Source organism: Hyperolius riggenbachi, chromosome 3 (assembly GCF_040937935.1).
Source record: "Hyperolius riggenbachi isolate aHypRig1 chromosome 3, aHypRig1.pri, whole genome shotgun sequence".
Taxonomy (NCBI): domain Eukaryota; kingdom Metazoa; phylum Chordata; class Amphibia; order Anura; family Hyperoliidae; genus Hyperolius; species Hyperolius riggenbachi.
In genome coordinates, this window is record NC_090648.1 from 275,885,925 (window position 1) to 275,909,055 (window position 23,131).

The following is a 23,131-nucleotide window of genomic DNA, read 5'->3' on the forward strand; positions in this document are numbered from 1 at the left end:
TGAAAGTCAAGAAACTTTTCCAAACTCTAAGGATCTCTGGAACATGGAAGCAGTTTCTAGTGTTACTGTTTTGAATCTGGGTTTCCTACTTCAGAAACCTGGATTACATTGTGCAACACACTTCAGAGCCACAGGTAGTAGAGATGGGCAGAGGGAGGTCACTGACGTGTGGGCCACGCCACAAGACCATTGCTTTCTCTCACTGGCTTGGAAGGAGGAAGCTTCAGAGTATCATGTAAGGCAGCGTGGACCGCAGCCACATGACCTCTCCCTGCCCGCCTCCACCACCTGAGGTTTTTGAAGTGTGTTCTGCAACGCAATTAAGGTTTCCGAAGTAGGAAACCAGTATTTGTTAACCAACACTAGCAATTTCTGTGTCCACGTGGGGTAAAGTATTTCACATTTGAAAACTGCTAATAGCAAAACTAGAAGGTGAGGCATTGTTGCTAATTGTAAGTGCATTTTTTTATATAAGTGTTTATTTTTCATAAAAAAAAAAAAAGTGAACCAAAAAGCGGTACAAAATAGTGTGTGTGCAGCATGAACCAATTTGACTTCCCATTCCCCCCCCCCCCCTGTCTGTCCCCCCACCCCAACCACTCTCTGATCTAAACTAGAACTAAAAAGTCCAGGCGACCCAGGGCGTTGACAATTTGCGCTTTCAGGTACCAGGCCGTATATTTACAGGGAGTCACCAATGTACAAAGATCTGTAGTAGACAAGAAATCCAGCATAAACAGTTTCCATTTGGGGAAGAACTTTTTTGTGCCTTTGTCCTTCTTCAAACTGGCGTCCAATTTATCCAGCATCATTAAGTGTCTTAGTTCCTCTTTTAAGTCCCTGATGGAAGGTGAGGTGGCATAAATCCACCTAATGCAGTGATGGCTAACCTTGGCACTCCAGCTGTGGTGGAACTACAAGTCCCATGAGGCATTGCTATACTCTTACAGCTCTTCGCATAATTCGGGGAAACAGAGGCATGATTAGATTTGTAGTTCTGTCACAGCTGGAGTGCCAAGGTTAGCCATCACTGACCTAGTGTATATTACTTCACTGAAAAAGACATCTTGGACATCCTCTCAAACCTTCGCCAGACTACCTGCGATCTGGACCCTGGCCCCACTAAGTTCATGTTGAAATGCCCTGAACTATTTACACCGGCATTCCACAAAATAGTCAACGGTTCCTTACAAGAAGGGTGGTTTCCCTCTACTCTGAAAGAAGCAATCGTCAGGCCACTACTCAAGAAACCATCCTTAGACCCAGATGCTCTAAACAGCTACAGACCTGTCTCTAACCTCCCCTTTCTGGGAAAAGTTATTGAAAAGGCTGTCTACCTCCAACTTGAAGACAGGCTCTCCAGAAACCACATCCTTGACCCTCTTCAATCTAGCTTCAGGAAATATCACAGCTGTGAAACAGCCCTCACCCAGATTTGCAATGATCTGCTCATTGCAAGAGACAAGGGCCAATGTTCCATCCTGATTTTGCTCGACCTCTCAGCGGCTTTTGACACAGTCGATCATGAAATCTTGCTCAACAGGCTACAAGAGTACTGTGGCATAGATGGCATTGTTCTCCAGTGGTTCAACTCCTTCCTGGCTGGCAGAACACAAAGGGTAGCCTTAGGGCCCTTCCTCTCCAACCCTGTACCACTAAAATACGGTGTACCTCAGGGTGCAATATTATCCCCTTTACTTTTCACCATATACATGCTGCCACTTGGAGAAATCATACAAAAACATGGCCTGACATATTGCTATGCTGATGACACCCAGCTATATTTGTCATTCAAACCTGGCATCACAGACCCCTACTCCACAAATAAACTCATGCTTAGCTGAGCTTCAGGAGTGGATGAATATTAATTGGCTAAAACTTAATGCTGACAAAACTGAGGTTCTTGTTATCGAGGGCCAGGGCTAAACAGCAAAGCAGCCCCAGTCTCAACCAACACCGCTAAGGATAGGGAGCTCAGACCTGAAAAACTCAGACTGTGTGCGCAGCCTGGGAGTACTGGTTGATAGGAAATTAAGCTTCAGGAATCAAATCTCAGCTGTTGTGAAACATTCCTTCTTTCATCTAAGGAATATTGCAAAGATTAAACACCTAATTCCTTCAGAGGATCTTCCAACCCTAGTTCATGCCTTCGTCACATCAAGGTTAGACTACTGCAACGCCCTCTACACAGGCCTGCATAAGAAAGACTTACGCCGCCTGCAATTAGCAAAGAATGGCGCCGCAAGGCTGTTAACGAGCCAACCCCGCCATTGCCACATAACACCAGCCCTGAGCTCACTCCACTGGATACCGATAAAATGGAGAATTCTGTTTAAGATTGGCTTACTGACATTCAAATCCTTGCACAATCTGGGCCCTGGATACCTGAAGGACTTGTTGCAACTGCATCACACCCCCCCACAATCTTAGATCAAAAGGACGCAACACCATGGTCACTCCCAGAGTCCACCTCAAAACCTTTAGAGACAGCCTTTTGTCATGCTGCCCCTGCACTTTGGAACTCCCTGCCACACCCAATCAGGACAGCTCCATCCCTGGAAGCATTTAAGTCTAACTGAAAACCTACCTCTTTAGTCTGCATTCATGAACATCTGACTATCTCCTCTGTAACACAACCCAGCCTGAGACCCTGTATTAATCTGAGACACAACTATGCGCTTTGAGTCCTATGGGAGAAAAGCGCTTTACAAATGTTATTGTATTGTATTACTTTTCGTGTGGCTATGAATAGCACATGTTGCAAGTCAGATACTTTGAGGGTAGTTGTGCCATCCGCTACTGAGTTGGAACAATAGTAACATAGGGTCTTTCGGTAGGGCACTGCGGCCTAGTTTACTGCATACCTCAGCACATTGTCTCAGTACATCTGAATCATCAGGCAGTTCCAAATGCAATGAACCAGGTCTGCCCTGGGATGTTTTCATTTCGGACAGTAATCCACATATTCTGGTATAGATGTCTGGTATTGTATGTTAAAGGCAGATTTGGCCTGAGATATCATGAGTAAATGTGATTCCCTCCATCGCTCAATGATTATCACTTTTTTCACACAGTTGTTGCCCTCCAATATACAAAGTTACAGGTTCGGTACTGTCAAATATTTTTTTCACCCTTTCATGCTATGTACTGCTTTATTTTGGGACCTTTTGTCTATCATATGTATATTATCCTGCATCAATCCTGGTTTGAATCCTGGATTATTACCAGAGGTGCATATTTTACAATTCTCTAAGGAAGACTAAAGAGCTTTCTCACTTTTCTCCATGCTAAAAGGGTATCCCTATAGATTATACTATGTTTTAGTCACAAAGGCAGGGTGGCCAATTAGCATGTAAAAGGCTTACTAGCTCTAGGGGTTCTGCAACCTGACACTCCAGCACCGGTAGAAAATTCCTCAGTGCCAGTAATCCAATCACGTACATGATGGAATATACAAGCTAGATTATATCTCCGTATGTTTGGGAGACATACTTTCACTTGACAAAGAGCGGTTTATCCGTTCGAAACGGCGACAGTCCGTTGTGACTAGAATTGGGCTGCAATGGAGGCGTAACCTATTCTGGAGGAAGTCCTCATGCCATTGTATGCAGCTAAGAGCTATACTTACTACCAAGAGATATAGTTACATTCTGGGAGTCCGGATGTCATGGCTATTTTTATTCACTCTTTTTTGTGAATAAATATTCTGCTTTTTAAGAATTTGCAAGTGCTGGTCATCTTTCTTCTTTTTTTTTTTGTATGTTTGGGGACCGAGGCCCCCATCTCCTTTGGGAGTTGCAATCTAGACAGCTCAATCCGTACCCTCTTATTACTCCATAAAAATCTCATGAAGGCCTTGTTCAATACCTTTTATATCAGAGTGTTTCCACAACAATGGTAACACCTGCATGGGATATAAAAGTCTCCCGAAGCTGATCATTTTGAGCAGAGCAGATCTACCGGATATCCCCAATGGAATCTTAAACCCAACCCTGCATTTGGGCTATGACCGCTTTGATCAGTGGGGAAATATTTCTGGAATATAGAGAGCTAGGGTCTCATAAGTGCATTCTTGATGCAAGTTTCTTTTTATGTTTGCAAAAAAAATTCCTTCTTTGCCTTTAGTTTCCATGCTTTGCACACCCATGTCTTTGTTAGTAAAATACGCTGCTTCATTTTCCACAGCTTTTATTTCTCTTTGCTCTTGTCTTCCCAGTGCTTTGCTTCAGAGCACCCTAATTTGTGCGGAAAAATAAAGAGTACAATGATGCTTTTGAAATGTAATTGCATAACAAATGCTCTTCTGTTCTGTTGCTCTCAGTAAACCTGTGCCATTATCTACCAGTCAATATCAGCAGTGCTAAAATGCCGCATTCACGCTGCAGAAAGAGGTCATTAACCCCCCTAAATCCCCAGGGCAAAATGCGGGGGATCGCTTCCTGTAGGAGACAGAGCTTTGTGTTGTAGCTCTGTCTCTACTTGCGTCAATCCCAGCTGATCACCGTCTCTTCCTGCTGCTCTCAGTCTTCTTTCACTGAGAGGGGTGGGGAGATGGGCGGCGATCAGTGGGGATTGGCACTAATGGAGGCAGAGCTACAGCGCAAAGCTCTGCCTCCCCGGGCAGCAAAATCCATGACTTAGAAAGTCGTGGAATTTCCGCATTTTGCCCTGGGGATTTAGGGGGGTTAATGACCTCTTTCTGCTGCGTGAATGCGGCATTTTAGCACTGCTCATATTGTTAAAGATAAAGGTCTAATAAAAAGATGATTTTTAGAAGGCTTCAGATGCTCTTTAAGTCTGATATATGAATGATTTTTTCAGGAGCACTTAGCATATGTATTTTGCTATTTGAAGTGTTAGCCTTTGGAGATTATTAAACCTATGTTGTCTTCTGTGTTATGCAAACTCAGGTTGACCACTTTATAACTGATTCAGAAATGGCCTACTCAAGAGATTTGGGAACCTGTCAGGACAGAAAAATTAGTAGTTTTTAGGTTACCCCTATAATGGGACTTATTTTATAAAGGGGGGTGGGGGGATACTGTTTAGCAGAAAAATCGCATGGTTTCTGCTGGAAAAACTCTTTTTAGATTGCCAATTTAATTAAAGTGATCAGTAGAAAAGACTTTGTTAGCATGGGGTAGTAAACGTTTCATACCATTGTAGGAATTAAACCAATATAATATGCGTCACCAGCTTTGCTCTGGACTGTAACCATAGTTCTTTTTGCCCATTATTACCTGAAAGGGGGGGGGGGGGGGGAGAAGAAAAAAAAAGCAACTGAACATGTTTTTTGTGTTCTAGGACAGTGTTTCTCAACATTTCATGGGTATATACCCCTTTTTTGAAAGCCTGGGATGGCCAAGCACTCCCTGGAATGGTAAAGATTACCTCAACCCCTTGATACATATACTATTATCAATCAACAATTTTTCTACAAATGACTTAAATGATTGACAACATTTCTTCTAGAACACAAAAGATGTCCGATTTTAACTATTTTTTTTTTCTTCAACTGCTCAAAGATGCCGTATAAAGAGTAGACTCAGCATAGTTATGAGTCAGTAAAGTGGGAGGAAAATGTTTCTACACATATTTTGAATACTATACAAATTGCAGTGTTCTCCCCAGAGTTTTTTTCCAGCCGGATGGCATAAAAAAGTAGCCGGGTGGAGCACGATGAGAGAATGCAGAGGCGGTGCTTCTGTAGGCAACTTTGCTTACAGCATAGGAAGAGATGAGTCGATGACAGCCAGGTGCTCACCAAAACTAGCTGGATGGAGCACCCGGCTAAAAGTGTCTGGGGAGAACACTGAGATTGTGTAGGTAAGCTCTCATACTATAAGGAAGTGGTAAAATTGGCCGATCATTGGCCAATCAAAATTTGATGTGTATCAGGTTTAAGGATGTGTACACACATCCACTTTTGTTTGGACAATGTTTGGCCAAATTTACTACTTCCATGTATGTATTATAGCTTTCCTACACAATCCGTTTATAAAATTTAAACTCTGTTGGTCCTCATTACATGGAAGTGGTAAAATTGGCTAATCATTGGCTAATCAAAACTGAATGTGTGTACACCCCCCAAGACACACAAATGTTGCTTTCAAGTGTTGTCTCTGTAAATGTGAAGGAGCAATGGTGTAATCTGAGAGAGAATTCTTTAGCCTATTGGTGCCCACTAACGATCTAATCTTGATTGCGCAACTCTACCAATCTGAATAGTTGAAGAGTAAACTGTACAGTACTTTGAATGGATACTTTAGGTAGTCTCTGGTGCCCACTAGTGATATCTTGATTGTACAATCTTACCACTTCTATATAATGTGAGGGACTACCTAAAAAATCCATTCTAAGTATATTCACTCACCCCCTACTACATCCATTAGTAAAATCAAGATGGTGGACAAGTATAGAAGTGGTATAACTACAATAAAGACTACTGTTAGTGGGCAACTTATATGGCAGTCAGCTCTTATAAAAGAAATTGTTGATTTTAACCGGCTTTGAGGAAGACTTTGTATTCATCAACAGTTTTGGGAATTCACTAAGAAATACTAATCAGTTTTACCAATGGCAGCATTATTTTTGCTAACTATCCGGTGTTTCTGCAGAAAACTGAATTTGCAAATCAAAAATGGCTGTGTGCATTCAGTAGTTCTTAAATATTTATCTCCTACATCTACCTGTCAGTATTTCATTTTGCTGTTCGGAGAGGAAGGATGGAGCAAGGGTTTCGGTTGTTTTTCGACTAAAAATGTATTTTAAGTACAGATTGGACAGGCCGGAAAATCCAGGTCGATTGGGGGCAAGGCAGCAGTAGATCAAGAGGCTATGGCGTTACACTTAATCAGACTTGGTTTTACCGTAGATTTCTGTGCAAGTTTTGAAGACTCATAATAATGTATTCTAAATACTGCAGTAATACATTATATACTTTTTTCTTTTGTAATTTGCAGAACGAGGAAAACCGGGCATCTGCTCGAGAGAAGAATTCTATTTCCATGAGCGACATGGTGACAGTTGCTACACAGACTGCTACACAAGGTTCAGTTGTGTGATACACTAACTTTTTTTAGCACAAGTAGGCTGTGAAATCTTACTTGCTGTAGGGCAGTGTTAAAAATTGTAAATAACATTTTAAGACTGCGTACTCAGGCTTACGAAATTGCTGCCAGCACTAATCTCCAAAATGGAGCTCTAGCATGTTGCTGGAGTGTAATCTGGAGTTTATAGGATTTGAATGCTTTGCACAGACCCTCTCCTCTGCTCCATGAGATCATGCTCTGACCTATGCAGTTGGCTGGAGTATTATTTGGGTGGGGGAACAGCTACAGTTTTAATACTCAAAAAGTGTCCGAAGTGTGACAACCAGCTGGGGTTCACAGGACCCATTCTGGAAACTGAGTGCTGTAGACAAGTTTGCAGAACTTTTGATTCTGCAGCTTTTAAACTTAAAGGTTTACTTTTTAATTTGAACCTGTAGTGTGTTTCTGTCTCCCTACCTTGCAATTAACCTGTGTATACTATGCAGCCTTAACTCAACTGCACAGGCTGCTCTCGAAGTTCTGCTGAGCCATGGTGAGTCTCAGGCATTTGTATAAACGTTATTCACAAGACCAGAAGCTGCTGTTCAGACTGCAAGAGGGTGGCACAGTCTTGAGCCTGTCTGACGAGAGAGCAGCCTACGTGATGTAGGCTGCTCTCTCGTCAGACAGACTCAAGACTGTGCCAGTGGCACAAGAAGTGGCTGGTGTCTTGACTCTTTACCAGGTATTTTAGGAGTGCTTTATTTGGCAGCAGATAATCAAGGAGCTCATACAAGGATATAAGAAAGTTTTGCAAATGAATAGCTAAAAAAACATTAAAATTTGATCTGAGGCTTTAATTTTCAAAACAAAACACTAAGTGATGAGGACAGGCCACGGATTCCCATGGTCTGTGATAAATGGCTAAAAATGGCAGAATGTGAAGCCTCTCCATGTTTGGAACCTGAGGATGACTCCGCTTTCACTTTGGCAAACACAGAATGACTGGGTCTCCACCTGGATTTGTGCAAAAATGCTGGTTACCACAGTAATAGAAAAAACACACGACGTTTCGTCAAGCGGCCTTTATCAAGTGTCACTTGATAAAGGCCGCTGGCCGAAACGTCGTGTGTTTTTTCTATTACTATGGTACAATAAACCAGCATTTTTGCACAAATCCAGGTGGAGACCCAGTCGTTCTGTCTTTGCTGCTGTGATTGTCACACACCTAAGAGGGGATCCAGGTGTGGACTGGTTGACTCCCTGGTATATCTATTACTTTGCGGTAGAGCTGAGGGATCACTTTTCTTGCTCCGCTTTCACTTTGAACATAGTTGGCAAAGAAGAAACCTGTACTTGTCGTAATTACAAAAAATTGCGTATTCTATTGCAAAACAAGTTTATTTGATGTCTCAGTGGTTTGTTTGGTTTATACAGGTATGAAAACTGCTGCAAAGAAAATGAGTCAGTTCTTCAATCCAATACTAAATGACCATCAGAAGGTGGCTGTGAGGCGGATACTGAGTGGAGAGTGTCGTCCCACCCCATACATTCTATTTGGGCCTCCGGGAACAGGAAAAACAATTACGGTTATAGAAGCTATTTTGCAGGTGATGGCCCTAGTTTGTCTCTGTAAATTCAACTAAATAAACAGATATTTTTCTCCTATTTATAACATATAATGGTGTAATGTGTATTTTCTTACTAGGTAAAGAGACTGTATTTTGAAGTAAAATGCAGAAATGTATCTATTCTGTAGTTTTATATTGGAAGTAGGATGTTTAGAACAGCAGTGTGCTAATATTATCTTTAATTTATTTGAGACAAGAATCAATTTGATGCTTGAAGTCTCCATTTTGTATGTACCGTATATACTTGAGTAGAAGCAGAGTTTTTGGGACCAAAAAAGTGGTTCCAAAGTGGGGGTCTCTGCTTATACTGCAGTGAAGTATAAGTGAACCTCCCACTCCCTCCCCCCCTCCCCTCGAAGCAGTTTGCTGCCCCCTCCCTCCCCCGCAGGCTGGAAGATTAGATAGGAGAGGGGAGCAGCAGGACTCGGTCGCGGGGAGGGGAGGCTGACTCCTCCTTTCCTCTCCTTGGGTCCCCCTCCTTGCTCCCCTCTCTGGCTGAAATCGCAGCTGGGTGAATCACATTCTGGGCGGCTCAAGGTGGTGATCACGTGCCGCCACATTCTTCTGTGTACATCGCTGCTAACAGGAAGTAGTAATCACACTACTTCCTGTTAGCCGCAATGTATACAGAGGAGCCCGACTACACGTGATCATCTCCTGGAGCCGCCCCCCGGAAGGTGAGTCTTCCGGCTGCTGTGATTTCAGCCAGGAAGGAGGACCTTAGGAGAGGGATGGAGGAATCCCTACGGCCGAGTCCCTCTGTGCAGCTAGTTCCCTCTCCTTCTATCTAATCTTCCAGTCTGCAGGAGAGGGAGGGAGGAACACTGCGTGCTGGGGAAGTGAGGAGTGAAGTGCCTGCAAGGGGAGGGGGCACACCTATGCCTGGCTATACTGGGAACAACTACACCTGGATACCTATACTGAAGCACCTATGGCTGGCTACCTATACTGGGGACGTCTACACTTGGTTACCTATACTGGAGCACCTATGGCTAGATAACCTATACTGGGGAACCTATGGCTGGCTAACCTATACTGGGAATACCTATACTGTGGCACCTATGGCTGGCTAACCTACACTGGAGATATCTCTGCTTATACTCGGGTCAATCATTTTTCCCTGTTTTGTAGGGTAAAAGTTGGGAGGTCTGCTTATACTTGAGCATATTCTGTGTTTTTGGAAGTTTTTTGTTTTTGTTTTTTTTTAAAGAAAATGTGAGTACACAATAATTAACTGCCACTGTGTGTTTATAAGAGAAGTTCATAAGATAAGTGCCTCTTTGCAAAGTGTATTATGCTCATGAGCCTAAAGTACATACGAGGTAAAAATAATTGGATCTATCCTCCTCCTCCTGAAAATTACTAGAGTTTTTTATTTGCTTTTTAAAAGCTAAAAAAAAGGTTTGTTATCTACTATGACTGGTACACTCTTCCAGTGTTCCAGAAGCTAAAATATATGAACTGTTGACCTTTTTTACCTATCCTCTTGCACTCAGAAGCTGTTCTCTGCCAGGCAAGAGTTTTATGTCAGTAATTGCTTGTCAGTAAGGATTACACTACAGTCGGGCTAGGCTTTGACTAGAGAGAAACTGTCACTTGCATACCTTAAGGTCAGGCAGAAAAAGAACAAAATGAACTCAGACTAGTCCTTTGTATGCTTGTACATTATTGAGGTTTACTTCTTGTATTTATTTGGCGTTCACTATAGAGTGCACCTCACAATTCACATTTTTTTTTATTTTTATAGATCCATTATGCCTTGCCAGACAGTCGTATTTTGGTGTGTGCTCCATCTAACAGTGCTGCAGATCTTGTGTGCCTGCGTCTGCATGAAAGTGGGCATTTAGAACCTGGTAGTATGGTTAGGGTGAATGCATCCAGTCGCCAAGAAGAGGTAAGTAAACTTTATTGATTATATTTTTTATTTATAAAGTTATAGAATGCCTACATTATGCAATGCTGTACAGTAAAGAGAGGATACAAAAGACAAACCTGCATACATAATAAGTAAAAACTGACACAGGGAGGAGAAGAGGACTCGGCCCAATCTAGTTTACAGTTGAGGAAGCTGATGAACGTAGTTTAAATTGATCTGTGGCTAATTAGTATTGGTTAAAAGAAGATGTGTAAGCAAGTTTGAAGAGATGTATTTTGAGTACTTGGGGCAAGTTTGGTAGGACTTGGTAGTCCGTTCCTGGAGATGTTTTAGTGCCCTGCATTGGTAGAGGCAATGAGTGAAAAAGTCAAGTGGAAGACTAGAGAGAACAGTTGGAAATGTATTTATATCACGTCATAGGTCAGCGCCATGGTATATGTTGGAGCTTTATAAATCGATAATAATAGGTGTGACAGGTGCAGTAGAGTGACCTGGACACAAAGTACAGTAACTTAAAATTTGATTTTGAGGTGAAATTGAAGCCATTTTAAAAATCTGTCCCGAGAAGCAGCAGATTAGGAGTGGGAAAAAGGCTGGGTAAGTCTAGCTGTAGAATTCATGATAAATTGTAGATATGAAAGTCAAATTAGTGGATTACAAGATAAGAGTATGCGACAGTAGTTGAGAGACCATTCTACCAGGAGATGGGTGGTCTCTGGGGATAGGAAGGGCCATATTTTGGAAATGTTGCACAAGTAGAAGTGACAGGACGTAAAAATGTTTTGAATGTGTGGAGCAAAGGAGATTGAAGAGCCAAAGGTGACTCCAAGACTGCATCCCTGAGGGATAGGGGTGGTTGTAAATCGAGATGGTCAATAAAATGCTAATCATTTTGAGTTGCTTCAAATTTATGCAGCTTGGATTTGAACCAATCAAAATCATCAGCTATTGCATTCAATTAGTCCAATTTCAAGGTGCATACATTTACATAAAATATAACATTTGTTTCAGTTTAAAACTATTAGCATCCTATTGACTATCTCTAGTTGTGAAGTTAGTAGGAGGTAAGTTGATATTAGTTGTTTCATCCATATTGTCTTATTAATATTATTTTCTGGATTTATATACTGTAGTGCCAAAATATTATGCAGTGATGGACAATAAATAAGGTTACAGATAATAATAGGGGTGACCGACAACACAATACAGATAATAAGCATTAAGACACGCAATGCCTGATTATGCATCGGAGTAGTAGCCCAATAATGCACCATCAAGTAGGATACACAAGGAGCTTACATTCTAAATTGTTGTGTGGGTGCTTGGTACTATTTTTTTTTTCCTTCTAATACGGAGCTATGGGTTAATTTGTTTCTTATCAAGAGGCCTTAAAGTAAACAGAATATGTAAACATCAGAAACCACGTTTAAGTTTAAAAATATAAACCATGTCCTTTGGTCGATCTGAAGCCAGAACAGGTTAAACTTCATAAATCCCAAAAAAATGGAGAACCCAAAACCACTTAGCTCAGTTGGGTATAGGGGAGACTGGGTCCCCTGGTTATCTGATTGCTTAGTACTCATTTGTAAAGCTCTTTTCTCCCATAGTACCCAAGGCGCATAAAAGTATGCTGAAAGTGCAACCCTCAGTAGAAGTACATATAGAGGGTGCAGACTGGAACCCTGAACACCAATCAGACCTCAGGCAATGCAACACATTCGATACAATTTTTTACAATTCACTCCAATTCAATAATTACAATAAATCTTTGATTGGTTGTAACATTTGAAACTCTGACCAATGTAGCACACCCGTGTGTTCAATTTTTCCACACTTATGGAAAAAAGAAATGTTTGAAAACTAAAATAGCTTGGGCCTATAAGTCAAGAAATTAACAATCTACCCTACACCATTACATTTTCATAAATATGGTACTGAAGTTTCTGCCACTCTCTATCAAGTTTATTAAAAAAAAACATAAAATAAAATCCATTCATTTCTTGCTCGAATTAAAAAAAAAATTGTTCTGTACAGCCGATCCATTTTTATGATCATTTTGTGTTGAATCAGGTCCTTTTATTGTATTGTGTGTTAAGAGTGCTTAAGAGTGATGTGCAGCTAGGAAACAAGGGGATCCTTCCTCTTCCACAACGGAAGTAAATGGAGGAGGGAAAAAAAAAAATATATATATATATATATATATATATATATATATATATATATATATATATATATATATATATATATATATATATATATTCTATCTCATAATTTTTTATTTTTTTTTTTAATTCCTGCCACCTTTCAATGTCATATTGAATCTTATTTATGTATCACCTTCTGTTTCTAGTCTATACATGAAATGGTGAGGCCTTACTCGACATCAGGGGAAGATATCCAAAAAGCTTCACGATTTCGGATTATAATATCCACATGCAGCAGTGCTGGAATGTTTTACCAGATTGGTTTAAGGTTGGTTAAATGTTAGACCTGCCATAGCAGGCTAAACAGTTTGTCTGTCTGTAAATTCAAATTAGCTGCTATGTGAAAGTAAAAATAATCTTAACCACATGGGTACCAGCAGTCTCTGGCCCCTTAAGTTCTGTTGGGGGGGGGCTTCAGAATAAAAGCGGACACTTACCTGGGACTTCTATCGGCCCCCTGCAGCTGTAATATCCCACGCTGTCCTCCAACGATGCTCCATTCCTTGCCACCGGTCTTGGTCTGATATCCGACTTGGTAGACTAATAGTGTTCGCTCCCGGAGCTTACTGCGCAGGCACAGTACAAAGTTTTCTTGTACTGCGCCTGCGCAGTAAGCTCCCAATGAGGCGCGCGGCCACAACCGCGCAGCGGCAGTCTAATTAGACTGCAGATTAGACCGGCGGCAGGGAACAGTTGGAGGACGGCGTGGGACATTACAGCTGCAGGGGGCCGATAGAAGCTCCAGGTAAGTGTCCATTTCTATTTTCAATCCCCTCCCCACAGAACTCCATTAAGGACCAACGACTGCTGGTACCAAAAAAAAACAAAAACTGTGCTTACCAACGAATCACTGCACGTACTCGCCGGTCACCCATCGCAGCAGGCCCTTCATAGTGACTGCAGAGCTCTGTGAGCCAATGAAATCGGCTCCTGACCCTGTCATCAATGTGAGCCAATGGAATTAGATAAAGCAAATTTGAATTGAGAAAAAAACTAAACCTAAATAAGTAGGTAGAGGGAAGCTGCAAAGGCTTCCCCAATCCTCCAAGACCCTCCACTGCCAACCGGGGGCCCTCTTCTTTGCGGCCAGGAGGGTTTGCAAAGTAGCATGGAGCAGTTTGCACACTGAGAAAAAAAGCTGTGCACCTGTGGCATGGCGCCACTGCGCAGGCATGGGCTGTGCTTGGTGCTTACACAGTGTAGCTACACTCGTACAATGAAGCGCGGCCATGATAGGACTTGCAGCTTTCACTGGTGGGACAAGTTTTTAAACCCCCCCCCCCCCCCCCCCAGGCAGCAGCAGAGCGAGATCTGAACAAGAACGGGCATCCCCTGAATACCTTAGGCTGTGTGTCTATTTAACCACTTGGGTACCTGTTAGGAGCTAGTGGGGAAAATCACCAAAGCAGGGCATGTGTAAAGTTTCTTGGAAGTTAATCTAAGCTGTGGAAATTAAATAGAATGTTAAGAAAGCCTAAGGGCCAGTTTCCACTTGTGCCGCACGTGTCAGGGAGACGTGCGGCGGCACTTCCGGTTGTGCGGGATCGCAGGCGAATCCCATGAGCCGTGCCATGCACGGCTATGGGATTCGCAGCCTCCCGAGCAAATTCTGCAGGCGGTACCGGCCGAATCGCTAACGCAAGCGATTCGGCCGGCGGCGCCATTATCCCCTATAGCAGAGTTTGAAACTGACCCTAATAGACATTCAGAGCAAGCAGAGGCAGTATAACAAAACATGTACATCTAAAAGGATGTCGGGATGCCTCGCAATAGGTTTTTGTCAATGGACTTCGGTAATTTACCGCACCTGTGAACATTTTTATGAATTAGCACACAGAAGTCTAAAATACAGAATGCGGTATTTTACTGACCAGATTTTTCTTTAGCACAGCCTTTTATGAGTTGGCCTCATTGCCTTTAAAAAACCTAATTCTCTCAAGCTAAGTTCACAGTACAACGCTGCCTTGTGATGCAACCTTAACCTCTTGAGGACTGCAGGGCTAAACCCCCCTAGTGACCAGGCTATTTTGAGTAAAATTGGCCACTGCAGCTTTAAGGCCAAGCTGCAGGGCCGCACAACACAGCACACAAGTGATCCCCCCCCCCTCCTTTTCTCCCCACCAACAGAGAGCTCTGATCGCTCCCCCCATGTTTATTTTAATTTTTTTTTAATAAATATTATTGTACGTGTTTAAAAAAAACACTGTTTCTTTAACTACCTTCCCTCCCTCCCCACAGCCAGCCAATTACTGCGATCGGCTGTCATAGGCTTCTGCCTATGAGAGCCGATCGCTCTCTTGTCCCCAGGGGGACAGCCGTGTCACACGGCTGTCCCCAGTGCAGCGCTGCTGCTGATCGCAGCGCTGCACAGTCTAAATAGACGGCGCGATCACGCCGTCTAACAGTCTCCCGAGCGGCAATAGCCGCATGGAGACTGAAGGCGGGGCGGAACTCCGCCCCTCCAAGCAGGAGATGCGCGCGCAGCCTGCACGCGATCTCCTGCAAAACAGAGCCCCAGGACTTTACGTCAATTGCCGTTAGGCGGTCCTGGGGCTGCCGACGCGACCACGCCCATCGGCGTGACGTGGTCAGCAAAAGGTTAAAGTTGCTACACAACATTACAGTGCAACAAAAAAAGTGGTAACGCACATTAACGCTACATTACCATCACGTTAAGTAGGTACAGTGAAGCATACAGGCAATGAAACACATGCTTTCCTGTACCTGGTAACGTGTGCATTTAGCAGTAACTCACCGCAGCAGTGTGTTATCATAACTCAACATGTTACAATGCGATGCTAACGTTGCACTGTGAATGTCGCCTAGACTTCTTATTGCAGTACGGTAAGCTGCATTAAAGACAAAAAAGACAAACACTTGTATAGCGCTTTTCTCCTGGCGGACTCAAAGCGCCAGAGCTGCAGCCACTAGGACATTCTCTATAGGCAGTAGCAATGTTAGGGAGACTTGCCTAAGGTCTCCTACTGAATAGGTGCTGGCTTACTGAACAGGCAGAGCCGAGATTCGAACCCAGGTCTCCAGAGGCAGAGCCCTTAACCATTACACTATCCAGCTGTGCAGCACCACAATGTCCTACTGTGAACCTAGCCTCAAGCTTGAAATTTTATTTTTGGTTATGTACAGTGGTAGTAAGCAATATTCCATAGCAAACCAGAAATACCCATTTTCATACCACTCACTGGATACCTGATAAGGTATCAGGACAACAAGAGATCAAGGCCAGGGTACTCTCCTGTATGGTTTGTGACACTCTCTATTACCACCCCCCTTTAACTTCAATGACAGTTATCCTCTCTTCTCCTACCAAATCAGTAGGGAAGATGGGTGGAAGCAGCCTGGCAATAGGAGAGCTCCTGTCTTCCCTCCAACCTGATTAAGTTGTTGATGCGGCAACATTCATTCTGTCATCTGATGTCTTCCTCGCAGATAAGGTCAGTTCATTCTTTAAAGTTGCATTATATGGGATCTCATCTCATCTCCCCTCGGTTGGAGATACCGACCCGCTAGGTCGGCATCTACTGCACTTGCGCGACAGCCGCTTGTGGTCGCGCTGACGTGGTTCAGATTGTACTGTGCAGTAGTTCTGCGCCTGAGCAGAACACTCCAGACCACGTGAGCATGATCGCAGAAGATGCTGACCTGGCGAGGGGTAAGTAGATCTCATTTTCTCTATATTGCATGATGCTTCCTTTAAGAATTTACAATATGTGTGTAAAACATAAATTTGCTTTCTTAAAAGGTATCTGCAATTATTCGGGTTGGAGTGAGCACATGAGCTGCCCCACAGCGCATCACTGCTGAATATGCAAATTGTCCCAGAAAGCTAAACACCTCTCCAGAACCGCAGGAGTGCAATTATGTGTCTGCTTGTTAACATTGCGGAGCCACACTAATCTAACATGCATACAGGCTGTTTCAGACTGGTTGATCCTCATCAGTGCATGGCATGGATTAATATGGCTCTATGAGGTAGAACTTGAAACACCTAGATTGCCCAGCAGGCTTATTGTGAACCAGAGCCAAAAAGGACTTATAAGCCCTCTTACAAGAAATGCTATGTAAAACAGAATTTTGCCTTCTTAAAGGGACCCTAAACAAAGACTAAAAATGGAATTTGAACTTACCTTGGGGGTTCCTGTAGGCCCAAATCCACCGCCCCCCCTCCTCCCTACCCTGTAGCTGTAGCCCACTCTGCTTCCTCTCGGTCCCCTCCCAGCTCCAGCTGGTGGCTCCGATAGCATGCAACTTCGCTGGGAGTCGTGCGCATGTGCAGCCTGTCCATGCGCCCAGCCCGATCATGCACCTGTCGTCGTAAGTGTTCTGCGCAAGCATGGTTCATTATTTCGAAAACCACACAACGCTCATGGCGACGAGCGCTTGATTGGGCCAAGAATGCACAGCTGTACAGGACTCCTGGTGAAGTCGCGCACTACCGGAGTCGCCATCGGGAGAACAGAAGGGACCCAGAGGACGCCGATGGACCTCAGGGCTATGGGGGGGGGGGGGGGGGGCTGGTAAGTTCAAATTCCATTTTTAGTCTCTGTTCAGGGTCCCTTTAAAAGAGCAGGTATTTGTGATCATTCAGGTTGGAGTGAGCACTGGTGAGGATCAACAAGTCTGAACATATGCGCACTCCAACCTGTATAATCACAAATACCTTCTGTTTTAAGAAGGCAAAATTCTGTGTATATAGCATTTTAGTAAGGAGGCTTTTTGGTCCCATTTAGCCCCTTACACACTCCTAGGAGTTTTGTTCACCCTGACCTTGCTGGGTAATCTGTACATCCCCATGGTTGCACTGGACAGCTCCAAAAATACAGACACACATATTGTTACAAAGGAATGTCATTAATTTTTTTGTGAAAAAATGTAATCCCAATAGGATATATTTATTTGTCCTTTTATTTAACTTTATAAACATACAACTCAGGGAAGAGACCAGCAGAGTCACAGTGTAAGGGATCCAGGGGATGCCTTATTTCATGTAATCCTGGATATCAGATGCTCGGGAGTCTTGTTTCTTTTCCTACATATCACACAAAGCAGAAACATTTAACATTCAGCTCTATTTTACATTTCCTGTCACAAATCTTGCTGTCCATAACTTATTGCTGGTGTTGTGATACAAAGTTTACGCTAAACGAGGAAGCAAAACAAATTCTTGTGATTTTTTTTTCAGGATTGGTCACTTTACTCACATATTTGTTGATGAAGCAGGACAGGCCAGTGAGCCGGAGTGCCTTATACCGCTGGGCCTCGTTTCTGAAGTGACTGGACAGGTATTTAACCTTTTTCTCACTCTTTTTTTTATACTTCATCTACATAGATTGTGCTTGACATGTATCTTTTGACAGATTGTTCTCGCAGGAGATCCCTTGCAGCTTGGACCAGTTATAAAGTCAAGATTTGCGTTGGCATATGGGCTGAACTTATCACTGTTGGAGCGACTGATGAATTTACCCATATATTTAAGAGATGAGAAAACCTATGGAGCATGTGGGAACTACAATCCGTTGTTGGTACGTACAACAGTAAGGGGATGGACTACTTACACCAGTCAGAGGCTGGGTCTGCATACATGCATACAGTGATGTGAAAAACTATTTGCTGCTTTCCTGATTTCTTATTCATTTGCATGTTTGTCACACTTAAATGTTTCTGCTCATCAAAAACCGTTAACTATTAGTCAAAGATAACATAATTGAACACAAAATGCAGTTTTAAATTATGTTTTTTATTATTTAGTGAGAAAAAAAATTCAAAACCTACATGGCCCTCTGTGAAAAAGAAAGCAGCAATAACTGCAATCAAGCGTTTGCGATAACTTGCAACGAGTCTATTACAACGCTCTGGATCACACTCATCTTTGCAGAATTGTTGTAATTCAGCTTTGAGGGTTTTCTAGCATGAACTGCCTTTTTAAGGTCATGCCACAACATCTCAATAGGATTCAGGTCAGGACTTTGACTAGGCCACTCCAAAGTCTTCATTTTGTTTTTCTTCAGCCATTCAGAGGTGGATTTGCTGGTGTGTTTTCAGTCATTGTCCTGCTGCAGCACCCAAGATTGCTTCAGCTTGAGTTGACTAACAGACAGCCGGACATTCTCCTTCAGGATTTTTTGGTAGACAGTAGAATTCATGGTTCCATCTATCACAGCAAGCCTTCTAGGTCCTGAAGCAGCAAAACAACCCCAGACCATCACACTACCACCATCATATTTTACTGTTGGTATGATGTTCTTTTGCTGAAATGCTGTGTTACTTCTACGCAAGATGTAACGGGACACGCACCTTCCAAAAAGTTCAACTTTTGTCTCGTCGGTCCACAAGGTATTTTCCCCAGTCTTGGCAATCATTGAGATGTTTTTTAGCAACATTGAGAGGAGCCGTGGTGATCTTTTTGCTTAAAAGTGGTTTGCACCTTGGATATCTGCCATGCAGGCAGTTTTTGCCCAGTCTTTCTTATGGTGGAGTCGTGAACACTGATCTTAATTGAGGCAAGTGAGGCATGCAGTTCTTTAGATGTTGTCCTGGGGTCTTTTGTGGCATCTCGGATGAGTTTTCTCTGCGCTCTTGGGGTAATTTTGGTCGGCCGGCCACTCCTGGGAAGGTTCATCACTGTTCCATGTTTTTGCCATTTGTGGATAATGGATCTCACTGTGGTTCGCTGGAGTCCCAAAGCTTTAGAAATGGCTTTATAACCTTTACCAGACTGATAGATCTCAATTACTTTTGTTCTCATTTGTTCCTGAATTTCTTTGGATCTTGGCATGATGTCTAGCTTTTGAGGAGCTTTTGGTCTACTTCTCTGTGTCAGTTAGCTCCTATTTAAGTGATTTCTTGGTTAAGACAGGTGTGGCAGTAATCAGGCCTGGGGGTGACTACAGAAATTGAACTCAGGTGTGATAAACCACAGTTAAGTTATTTTTTTTAACAAGGGGGGCAATCACTTTTTCACATTTTTCACACAGGGCCATGTAGATTTGGAGTTTTGTTTCTCACTAAATAATAAAAACCATCATTTTAAAACTGCATTTTGTGTTCAATTATGTTATCTTTGACTAATAGTTAACGGTTTTTGATGAGCAGAAACATTTAAGTGTGACAAACATGCAAAAGAATAAGAAATCAGGAAGGGGGCAAATAGTTTTTCACATCACTGTATAATATCCTGACAAGACTGTTAGTTTTCACTAAAACAAAAGTATGTTCCCATACTGTTTTGTGCAAAAATCATGACTGCACACACATTAAAAAAAGTATTAGTTTACATGCAGGGGGACAGGAAATCAGAAACTAACGCTAATCTTATAGTGAACCACTCCTCTACCAAACAGTGGTTTCTTGTATCTTGTACAGCAGGAGACATTGGCAGCGCTTCCAAACATCTTGCAGGGATAGGCAGCAGGAACTTAAGAGTCTGGGGTCTTCAATAAGTGCTCACTGTCCTTCCAGAATCTGTGTCTCAATGGCTTTGTCCTTTACAGCAGCAGTCCAGCTCGCACTGGTTTCTGGCACTTTCCTGGTTTTTAGAAGGCTAATGTTTTCTGTTTTGCAGAGTAAGGGTGGAGTCAACAGTGACTGAAATCACCCGCCCAGGTCATGTCTTTCTTTCCTGACGCCCATTTCCCTTTTGTAAATAACTGCTCTTATGTGTGTTGTTGTGGTGGTTTGAAGTGAATTATGGCAATTACCAGTAATATTTCCACAAAATAACCATGACAGTACAGACCACCCACTTGTGGGAATACTTTTATGCAGGACTAGTGCTTCCATAGGGGCCAGCTGAGCAATTAACCAGGGCCCTGAAGACTGTAAGAGCCCTCCAAGTCTCCCCCCTACAGGGTGCCGCTAAGGAGATGCTGCTATATGAAGAGTGGGTGGGGTAAACAGTGGCCACCTAATACTGCTATATGGAGGGCTCCTTTGAATTTGAGGGCATCACACTTTTGTGGGTGCTGTAACGGTTATTTCACATAAATACTTTATTAGTACCAGTAACAGTAATTCCTGTGATATTTTTGTTTTCAAATTTAAGGTCACAAAGCTAGTAAAGAACTATCGGTCTCATGCTGCCCTGCTAAAGCTCCCATCCAAGCTTTTCTACCACAAGGAACTGGAGGTCTGTGCCGATCCTGCCGTAGTAAATAAACTCTTGAGATGGGATAAACTGCCTAGAAAAGGCTTCCCATTAATATTCCATGGCATAAGGGTAAGTAGCCAAAGCAACTCAACAGCTTTATTTTTATTTTGTTTTAGCTGCTCGTGTTTTTGTTGTTGTTGTTTTTGTTTGTTTTTACAAATTACTGCATCTTTTACAGAGGCAAACTTTTTACACAAATAGACAATTTGGGTATCCTACTTTTTTTTAACAGACCTTTCTTTTAGTGACAAAATGAATGAACTATCCATTTCTTTTCTATATGTATTTTATTACATTTTTATGTTCTTATCTATTGATTTAAAAAGGGTTAATGATTTTTTTTCCCCCCAACCTGCTGCTTGATGTGGGAATTTCTCTATCTTTCTCTAAAGACTTGCTCTCCTATCCTTTCCACAGGGAACAGAAATGCGTGAAGCAGGCAACCCATCCTGGTTTAACCCATCAGAAGCTGTCCAGGTTATGCGTTACTGCTGTATTCTAGCGAAGCATGTTACCACATCGGTGTCTGCTAAAGACATTGGAGTAATTACTCCATACCGGAAACAGGTACTTTGCACATGAACATGGAAAATTGGAATGTTTAGTGTTGCTTTAATTAATAACACTATTTTTTAATTTATATAGCACCATTTCCCCAGTTGTGAAAAAGAAAACCATACAGGCAGTAGAGGTTATCATAAATACATACTTAGTTAATGCACAGGTCAGAACCTCTAGCAATACATGTACAAGCGTGCCATATAGACATGGGATACTAGTGGAAAGACCCTGTCCTTGTGATCTTGCAATCTTTTATGTGCTGGAAGTAATACTGTGAAAAAATAAGCTGTATTTATCTGTTTTTAGGGTGAGAAAATCAGAACTCTGTTGCGGACTGTTGACCTTATGGACATTAAAGTGGGGTCAGTTGAAGAATTTCAAGGCCAAGAGTTCCTGGTGATCATCATTTCAATGGTATGTATAAAATAAGCCAATGGGCCATTTAGTGCGAATACTAAAGGGCCTTCTGTGAATTTTGTGTTAAAGTGGTTGTTTTTCAGACGTTTACAAGTGTTTGCTTTTAGGTGTTAAAATATTGTAAAGAAATAATTATAATGAATGTTTTAAATGTAGCTGAACTTAGACAAGAAGCTTTTACAGATGTGTATATATTGAAATGCCAGTTTTGCCTTCTGGAACTGGGAATCTTGGTTTAAATGGACCACAGTGCAAGCATTAAAGGACACCTGAAATGAGAGGACTCTGGAGGCTGCCATATTTATTTCCTTTTAGGCAGTATCTGCACGGAGTTAGTATGTTCTCCCCGTGTCTGTGTGGGTTTCTCCGGGCACAGTGGTTTCCTCCCACATCCCAAAACATACAGATAATTTAATTGTCTTCCCCCTAAAATTGGCCCTAGACTATGATAGACATTAGACTATAGTAGAGATTAGGTTGAAAGCTCCTCTGAGGGACGGTTAAGTGATAAGACTATATACTAGTACTCTGTACAGCACTGTGCAAGCTGTCAGCACTATAAATACTAAAACATTAATAAGAATAGCTGTCTGACATGCTGCTGATCTTTCAGTAGTGGCTGAATCACACATCTGAAACAAGCCTGCAGCTAATCCAATCAAACTTGAGTCAAACCTCTGATCTGTAAGCTTGTTCAGGGTCTATGGCTAAATTTAATACAGGCGGAGGATCTACAGGGCAGCCAGGCAATTTGCATTGTTTAAAAGGAAAAAAAAAAATATGGCAGCCTCTATATCCCTCTCACTTCAGATATCCTTAAATCTGTTTAGCACCGCTGTATAGTGTATCTATGCTGCTATGGACTTCACTTTAGCACCAAGGGCGCAGCTAAACATATGGCACTGTTTAGAGGCAATGTGTGCCCCAAAACCTAAACCTAAAAATGTTGTTAAAAAAGATACCCATTTGAACCCCTTATTTCCCCCGCCAATAGTTGTTTAAAAAAAAAAAAAATCTAGTATAGAGAAACGAAAATTGAAAAAATACCTTTTTTCTTTCCAAATAAAATATTGTCACGATACATTGTGCTAGGAACACAATTTATACAATGTTAGAACCGGAACAAATGGACAAATATCGATTTTATTTATCACAGCACAGATTATTTTAAAACGATAATGGCTAAAACCTGAGCATATTTTTTTCTTATTACTCCCTTTGAAATGCAGCTAAAATAAAATAATTCT

General features: G+C 42.2%; 1 protein-coding gene across 1 annotated transcript in view; it reads left to right on the forward strand.

Annotated features, from left to right (window-relative positions):
- MOV10L1 (Mov10 like RNA helicase 1) overlaps positions 1-23,131 on the forward strand; it is a 122,060-nt gene that overhangs the window by 87,295 nt on the left and 11,634 nt on the right. Inside the window, exons 15-23 of the mRNA XM_068276347.1 lie at positions 6,963-7,050; positions 8,469-8,641; positions 10,410-10,556; positions 12,889-13,010; positions 17,943-18,042; positions 18,118-18,282; positions 20,802-20,975; positions 21,324-21,473; positions 21,774-21,881. Coding sequence (XP_068132448.1) covers positions 6,963-7,050; positions 8,469-8,641; positions 10,410-10,556; positions 12,889-13,010; positions 17,943-18,042; positions 18,118-18,282; positions 20,802-20,975; positions 21,324-21,473; positions 21,774-21,881 — 1,227 coding nt within the window. The remainder of the gene's footprint in view (positions 1-6,962; positions 7,051-8,468; positions 8,642-10,409; positions 10,557-12,888; positions 13,011-17,942; positions 18,043-18,117; positions 18,283-20,801; positions 20,976-21,323; positions 21,474-21,773; positions 21,882-23,131) is intronic.